Source organism: Batrachochytrium dendrobatidis (assembly GCF_000203795.2).
Source record: "Batrachochytrium dendrobatidis JAM81 unplaced genomic scaffold BATDEscaffold_6, whole genome shotgun sequence".
Lineage (NCBI taxonomy): Eukaryota > Fungi > Chytridiomycota > Chytridiomycetes > Rhizophydiales > Batrachochytrium > Batrachochytrium dendrobatidis.
The window spans coordinates 2,917-12,145 of NW_006281104.1; the positions used below are offsets into that span (position 1 = coordinate 2,917).

Genomic DNA, 9,229 nt, shown 5'->3' on the forward strand with positions numbered 1-9,229 from the left:
CTACAATCTAGGTGGTGTTACACCGTCTGTACCTATTGCGATAGATAATGTGGTAAGTCCAAAAACATCAGAAACTCCAGGAAATCCAGATTGTGCGAGTACGCCAATTGGAGGGGAGTCAGAACCAGGTCGCCGACAAGTACCAAGAGTAGTACCGACTGCAAGGAATACAGCGAGGATGACTGTAGCAGATCGCGGGACCGAGGTCACAACAAGCGATGAACGCATAACTCAGGAGGAGTTATTAGGGCGTGGCATCAGCAGGAATAAGGCTATCAAGACATCGCTAAATGAGTCGAGTCTAGCCGGTTATAGGAAACCGAACCAGAAACCGAGATCGAAATCTCAAGGTTCGAGGAAAGCAGTTCAGGAACGTCCAGTTGACGTTATGAACAGGGACAGAGCCACGATGGCTGCTCCCACAGAATCGACGGTCACGGCTGATTATCCAGGAGCGATATCAGAGGTTGATGACGCGTCTGAGCCGAGCATACAGGCTGCGGTGGAACAAAGAATGGTTGAGGATTTGCCAACCATTACAAGTCAAGATGACAGTGATCTGGAAGAGTCAGATCAATACTACTCGTACACTCACGGGAGTGGTACCAGTAATGCCGATGAGTCGAATAATGCAGTGGCAGTTATATCGAACGGATCATCGAGGAACATTGTGCCAGAAACATGGCAACAGGCTATAGTTTCGAGTGATGCAGATCTATGGAATGCAGTCAAGCTCATACTACACTACGTGCAAGGAACGCTAAGTTACGCACTAGAACTAGGAGGAACCAACGCATCATTGAGTGGTTACTCAGATGCCGATTGGGCTGGAGACGTAAAGACCAGGAAGTCTACGTCTGGATATTTATGTTATGTAGGCAATGCACTTGTATCGTGGAGGTCATCAAAACAGACGTGTGTGGCCGTATCTACTATGGAAGCCGAATATACTGCTGCCGAATCAGCATCGCGAGAATTATTGTTTCTGCGCGATCTACTTGGAGAGTTAGGTTTCGAACAAGATGGACCAACAACGTTATACTGTGATTCGCAATCGGCGATATCAAACATGATTGGACCATCCGTCGTACACGAGGCAACCAAACATATAGGCATTAAGATTAATGCATTACGAGACAGAATCAGCCAGGGACTGATCAAACCAGAGTACATCGGTACTAAGGATCAAGTAGCTGATATTCTGACAAAGGGATTACCAAGACCCGCCTTCGAACAATTCGTCAACCTGCTCGGTCTTCGAGAGTGTTCTCGACGTGGAGGGGTGTTAGACATTGGTAATGTATGACATTTGTAATAGGACCCAGACGGTCAGGATGGGGTCTAGTAACAAGCAGTGTATAAACAAGTAAGCTATACAATGCTTAGATATGGTGATGACCGTTGCCTCACTCTATGCAATGACTGTAACGCTTGGGAACCCTTAACGGTGAAGCTTAGGAGTGACGCTTATACCGCCACTAATTCACCACTACTACTTACTATATATAAGAGACAAAGTTCTCTTATCAATAAATAATCACGACTATTCTGATTCATTCCTTCTTCTTATCTTACATCTCTGTGATCTTCCTCTAAAACTTATACTACATAAATATGTCACTATACGTTAATGAACAAGAAAAATACTGGTCAGAATAACAGTCTAAATACTAGTCAGACAACTGGTCAATATGTGGATTAAACAATCGTCAAATACTGGTCAGAATAACAGTCTAAATACTAGTTTAAATACTCGTCAAATACACTCGTCAATTAAACTATACAGTGCATTTGATATTCATACATTACACAATCAATCGTTAGTGAATATGCCAGTCATCGATATGTATTGTAGTCAAATGAATGTATCGGCCATTGTAATATGCATATATGATGTGTATACAGTTCAAACTACAGTGTAATATCGTATGTTTTGAGTGTATTCCAGTTGCGTCTAGTTTGACCGGCAGTCGTGACTATGACATGTTTCCAATTTGATTGACGATATGGCCTGATGCATGTCCAGTATATAGTATGCATGTATACTCATGTTCAGTGTCAATCGCATGCATGTAGTGTCACTATTGGTCAAGATATATCCAATCTTGGTATCATGTCAAATACTAGTGGTAAGTATAAATTGTATATTTTTTTGTAATTTCATGACAATACATGCATGCATCATACATACCAATGCAATATCCATATACTGTAGCAGTTTCATGCAACTAGTGTCAGTATTGGTCAAGATATTCGACATCAAACACGCCAAAACGACACTTTCGGACATGCATTTGATGGTCATGATACACATTGATATATTGCCCCAATGACGACGTAATCATATACACAATACATGACTATATGTGTACCATACATTGCAGTTGATTTCGACATTGTATGACCACTGTAGACCGAGTTATTGACACGCCAAACATCGACTATAATATCCAACCTACAAAACGTCAGCTATTCAATTACTGTGTTATCAAACATGCATGGATTGTATTGAAATTGCACATGATACAATACCAAGTATATACAAGTATTGTCATGTCACCATATCAGCACAGGCTTGTGTATTGGTTGTGAAATTGACCATTTAGTACGCGATTGTGATGATGCAAATGATCCACTTTGAACGCATATAACTTGATCAATAGCAGTTATTTCCCAACCATATTTAAACTGATTGTGTATATGGTATATCACCATTGATTGAGCATGCATATGCACGGTTTGCAGACATTTATAATTCGTGTTGATGTGTTGTATGTGACCATTTGAAACTCGACTAATTGTGGTGTATTTTGACATGTATATTGACTGATGTTTAGCGTCTGTTCATGTGTCATTGATGTACCATTGACATGCTGTATTGTCCAACATTATGTCGTGATGTTGTAATCAACAAATTGGTGCAACACTGAATGTATGGGGTGATTGTCGAGTATCGAGTTCATCTAGTTGTTTCTTGGTGTTTTCAATATCTATAAGCATCTTGTTCATAATTCCAAGGTATGTGTTGTGTGTCAATGGTCTTGTTGCTCATAATGTGTATTTGCTACTAGGTTATCAACTGTTGGTAGTTGTGGTCTGAAATCGCATGGAACATGTCAACAAACTGCGTATGTTCTTGTACAATTTGCGATATTGCATTTGTAAACAATGTGTCAAACCGACGTTGAATGTGGTTCCAAATTGTCGATTGGTGTTTTGATATTGATGGAAATTGAAGTCTAGTTTCCATTCCACATGGCGTTCTAAACGCTTTGCAAAATTCACAGTAGCATGGTTCAACAGAGTGTTGGGTATTGGTGTATATCAAACACTGTGGGATTTGAAACCTTGACCAGTGATTGAGGTGACTGTGGTAAAAGACATGACATGAATGCCACTACACAATGGTTGGTTGTACACTCCAGTGTGCGTTGGTTGGTCGAGTAAGCTCTGATATGTTATTGTTGTATCAAGTTGTTATACAACAAACTATCAACGTCAGAAATACAGAGTCAAGCTGATTGAACTCTGAATATGAGTGCCTCGACTATAAGTGTTCAAATCTGTGATATTTGACAGATCTAGTCACTTGTTCAACCATAACCATCATATCTTTTAGTTCTGGAACCAAAACAACTATGTCGAGTGGTAAAACAGTTGTTCTTGTCACAGACGTTATGCTGTATAGTTATGGGTCATTTCATTGCTGCTGTTTGAGATTCTGTCATGCCAAGTCTTGGGTTTCAGTTTGTAGTCAAGACATTCTGAACTTGACTAAAAGTGTTAGTGTTTCCACTCTTTCCACTCTGTACACTGTATATTTGTCATTATCAGACTCTGGACTCGAACAAGCCATTGCAAAGTGGATATGTGACAACCTCGTAAAGTCACCAACACTCGGACAAAGTGATGTTGGTAGTGCTCGAATGGACTTTTACCAGGCACACATTTGTCAGCCAACTATTTCAAGCATCTTGAAATGGAACAACACATACAGAAAGCTCACTCTTGTAAGCGACTGATGAATTGGCATGGATGAGTTTGTCAAGTATTGAAAACATTCGCACAATAGAATCAAATATTTGGATTGCAATGGACGAGTTGGGGTTTAAACTTGGTGATTGTACAATGTATGGCTACACAAACAGATGTGAAAGAGTACAGTCCAAAAACAACATTTCAGTTCAAAACTATAGTCTAATAGTGTGTGTTTCATATGACGATCAATATGTTTGGAGATTGATCAAGGCAGCAGTGAATGCTGTAATATTAACTTGTTAAACAATGACATGCAACATTCCCAAACGGTCCCAAACGGTCACTTTATTCTAGACAACATTCCATTCCACAAAACAACTCTAATTAGACATGGTTTACCAACCATTCAACAGCGCGAGGTTTGGAACTACACTATACAGCATCATACTGTCCATTCTTGAACCCTGCTGACAATTACTTTGGTGTTTGGAATGACTGTGTGTGCTGAGCCATTCCAGACACCAAACAACTTGTAGCTTCAATAAAACAAATAATCCATTTCCAACAACAACAACAATGAATATGTAACGATTGTTTATTCCAAGACAATCATTACAAGATCAATACAGAAAAGTATTTGATTTTACGTGAATACGACTGTAAAATAAACTTGGGTGTTAAACCACAAGATTATCTCATGCAAGCAAACCATACGAGTGTATTTTGGCAGTGCTACAAGTTTGTTGACCAACTCATGTATGGCAGTATCAGCAGAAACTCGATTGATCCAACAGCCATGTATACACATTGTTGTCAGTTACATCGAGTGTTTGTCCAAATAGGTCGATTCAAATGGATTGCATATAACCGACTAATCCAGCATCCATCCATTGTCAAACAACAATAATGCACAATACCACCAAGTGTGTGATTACACCCGCACTGATCAGTCGTTGTACAGTATGCATCAGTCAATGTCAAACATATGTGTGTTTGCAACTAAATTGCAGTCCATGACACATCCACACGATCCAACATGTCAAATCATGTATTGTGAGTCCAAGATTGATCAAAAACCTGATCATGGTAAACACAGCATGTTGTTGCATATCAGAGTTAATATATCAAGTGACAGTTGCACACTTGCTGATGGTGCACAACGTATCAGTCACAATACATGCACGGTATTGCATTGCAGTCATTGGATGACAGCTGTTTGCAATGTGATACCGATCGACATACATCAGCATGGTGTGATGTGACCATAATCATGGTGGAATGTGTTGGAGTTGACATTGTGAGTTGACAATCGATACACCATGCACATGACTGGAACATATATATTCGAGTGTGGTTTGGTTGGTGTCAGGTTGATCATGCAATCACATCGGTGCAACGAGTGAGCGAGCTGATGGTGATCTGAACCCATTTCAACAACAACAAAACGACAGTCATGGATTTGCATGCATTCAATATGTGTAGCACACCGAATGATCAGTCATGTCAGCACATAGTAGTTGATTGGTGCAATATGATCAAACTATTAGTATAATACACTATGGTTTGACAATACACGATGTTTATTGAATGAATGACATTGGATGCATGACACATGACAATTAAACCACCATGCAATACACGCTGCATTACAACATATACTGGATGAGACTGTGATGGTTCACTCAACTCCAACATTGTGACGGGTCTATGGTTGTGAAGCTTGCTGCTGAGCATCCTGCTCAAACCGTAAAAATACACTTGAAAAGTAACTGTAGAAAAAGTCAAAACAACTCTTGTACGAGTGATACGATTCCAGGTTTATATTATCGTCAGAATCTGTCACCTCAAACTTATGGTGATGCTCAAAGTAATGTTTAAGCTCCAATTCTTGCTCAGAATCTTTTTTAAGCCTAATCCGATACCCATCAATAATTTTTTGGAGAATCTCTTGGAGTTCATCAAGAAACTCACGCTGGGTTCTAATATTAGCTTCAAGGTCAAGGTCTACTGATCCTTGACCCGAGGCTCTATTTAAAAAGTCAAAATCTTGCTCCAGATTATACAGCAAGTTTTTTTGAGCCTTGATCCGAGCATCTACATTGTGAATATCTTTCTCTATTTTGTCGATTTTAACTGAAAGTGTTGCGTGTTCTTCGATCATGAATACTCCCTCCAAGCCAATTGAATAGCAATACTTGCCAAACTCATTATATGATTTTAATTTTTTCGGATAATCAAACCTACTAAAAGTGTTCAAGGTGCTAGCTTTAGCACTTGCAGTTGCAGTGCTGACTTCAGCACTCATGGTCGAACTGGGATCAACTGGATTAGCAACTGTGACCGAGAAGACAGCAAGAATTGATGACAGTACGGCAATTGAGAATTTCATTTTGGTGGTTGGTTGAGCAAGTTGTTGTAATGTCATTCAACGAGCCAGTTTTTGAACTATATTTATATCCATTATTGAACAAATGATATTAAAAGCATATTTCTTGAATGACCGTCCTAAGGGATTTGTGTTACTATCAGGGTTGGTGTTGATTTGTTATCAATGTTGAAATGACTTTGAAAGACCCTTTCTTATATAATTGCTTATTGAAATTGGAAGCGTAGCATCAGGGTGTGATTTGTGTAGAAATGCTGTGTAATGGCACCATAATGCGACAAGGATACCAATGACTTGTATATGATAATTCAGTCATCTATACGACCATTTGTCACCAATACAATAGTATGTGACATGATCATATTGCACCAATCAACTAGTATACGATCACTGGATACATCACACGTTGGTGTTTACCACTGCATATGTGTGATGTATATTGGTTATAGTCCATGATATCAACGAGTTTATGCATACTGCTCACATCACACATCAAACCAACTCAATGATATGCAAGTATTGCGGTTTGACCAAATCACAATCACCCATATTGTCGACTGTCCAACTCGTTGACATTCAAACTGTGTCATCACTAGTCACAATATAATGATTGACTGACTTGTTTGATTGATCTGATATTGACACTTTGCAAACCTCGACTTGATTCATCAACTTGTATATTCATATAATATTGGGTTTGTATCATCACGTTGGACTCGTTATCAAACACCTTGATGTGTCCATGCAACACAAACTCGATATACACACATTAGTTACTGTTTGACATGAATGGGTTGATCATACATACCAGACAATGTAACTGTATTAGTTGTATGATACAATCAATCATGGTTGGCTCATCACCATCAAATATCAAATGTTGATCACATATACATTGATTTGTAATTGCATGGTCCGTTGGCAATACACACTATGATATGATTGACAAGTTGTTGATTTGCAGTAATCAGATGTACATCACCTGTAACATTGGATGCAATTGACGAGTTGTAACCGCCAGTCAACAATCATCGATATGTTGGTGATTGTGTTGACTACATGATTGGTATGGATTAGCTGTCATGATCGATTGGTGAACAATACAATCCACATTGATTATGACGTGTTGCAACTAGTTGATATATGCAGACTCGACTGATGATCGAGTATATGTTGATGTGTAACTCTGTCACTGTTTGTCTTGATTGGTCATTGCTACTGCTTGTATATGCAGTGTATACATGTGTGATGTATTGGATATCGGTGTGGTATATGTTGAACCTGTTGGAAGATATATTGTCATGTCGCATCAAATCGCACTACATTTAGAATGCAATCATTGATTTGTTGGTTTAATGATCGACTCGACTCACATTCGACTGTAATGGCCACAAATCTGCATTGCTGATTGACAGGAATATATCAACATGTATCAGACTCGGACATGGTGTATATCAGTTGCATATACCAATCACTGATGCAATTGATTGTGATCGATTAGTCAATCAATTGGATATCAACACCAATGTCAGTCCATTTCCACATGGATACTCGCAGTTGTGACCTGTATTCAGTCAGTAATATTGGTTCATGTAGTATATTGTATAGTCAACCATGCACATACACATGCATGTCATTGTCAATTGATGGTCGTTTGTGGACAACTTGTGGACAACTTGCAAATATTACAATCATGGTGATTGCTTGAATGTCGATACCAAGCCATGCGTTTGATGGTCATTTACTGTTCAGTTTACTGTTCAACAATGCAAATGGTCGTTGTCTACCAATCAGTCGAGTCGTAGACATGAACTGCACATTATGTGTATCGCTTTGTTCATGACCAAACTGTAACAATGTGCACTTTGCATTGAGTTTGAACTGCAATCTGCGACTTGTACGCATTATGATGCATTGTTTCAATATTCATGTTGCATTCATCAACATCAACGTGCAGTGTCAATCTGATGTTTGGTGTTGATGTTGTGTTGATATTCCAACAACACTGAATATCGCAAATCAGGTCAGTATTGACCCATGTGATAATAATCCATGGACAATCGGTTTTACCAAACTGTTGTACAAACATATTGTCATTCGATCGATCGAAAGTAGTATAGATAGAGCACTCGATGATACCAGCTTTTTAACCGACACTTACTGCTAAATCATGTACAAAGTTGTCAAAACATAAATTATTCGCAGAAAGGAATTCAAGTCAAAAGTATTAGGATAGAATAGTCAATAGCTTTGCTTGTAATTCATAATAAATACGAGCTATTTGTGCCAGACTCATACTTGATGCCTCAAATCGGATACAATGGGTAGTTTTTTAACCAGTACTAAGCGTTAATGTACACAGACTGGGTTTAGCTGGATCTTGTTGTAAGAATAATAGAGTATAAAATCAAACCACTGACAAGTCTGTGTTTATCGAGTACGAGTCTTTATATTTCCAATCAACTCTTCCAAATGTGATATTGTGTCTTGCAATGCCAAAATGGATTCAAATCTGCTTGATTACACTATGCATTTGGACATCATTGCTGATCTGTTGAATTTCACGCTTTCTTTGATCATCTTTTTGATACTCTAGCATATTCCATTCATAATTGTGTCTAGCCTCCAACTCTTGATCCTGGCTCATCCCTGGTTGTTTTTGTCAATACCATTGATTGGGAATAAAGTCACAATCAACCCGCTGTTTATCACGTATGGCTATTTGATTCAATTCAGTTGCAAACAATTCTTTGTAAGAGTATACTTTCTGGTACTCCTTGTATCATACCAGCATCTCTTGAAACAGCTGCTTTTGTACTTGTAACAATCCCTGCAGTGTTTTGTCAGTTGAGTGTTTGGTTGAAG

The 9,229-nt window shown here is 38.7% G+C and overlaps 2 protein-coding genes across 2 annotated transcripts; both read right to left on the reverse strand.

The window, feature by feature from the left end:
• Positions 1-228, reverse strand: BATDEDRAFT_88858 (uncharacterized protein; the record flags this gene model as incomplete). The annotated part of the gene is made up of 1 exon (XM_006679177.1): positions 1-228. The coding sequence occupies one exon, from the start codon at positions 226-228 to the stop codon at positions 1-3; it is 228 nt and encodes a 75-aa protein (XP_006679240.1).
• A 5,455-nt stretch (positions 229-5,683) lies between these two features.
• On the reverse strand, positions 5,684-6,367 carry BATDEDRAFT_88857 (uncharacterized protein; the record flags this gene model as incomplete). The annotated part of the gene is made up of 1 exon (XM_006679178.1): positions 5,684-6,367. The coding sequence occupies one exon, from the start codon at positions 6,365-6,367 to the stop codon at positions 5,684-5,686; it is 684 nt and encodes a 227-aa protein (XP_006679241.1).
• Positions 6,368-9,229: the final 2,862 nt, after the last annotated feature.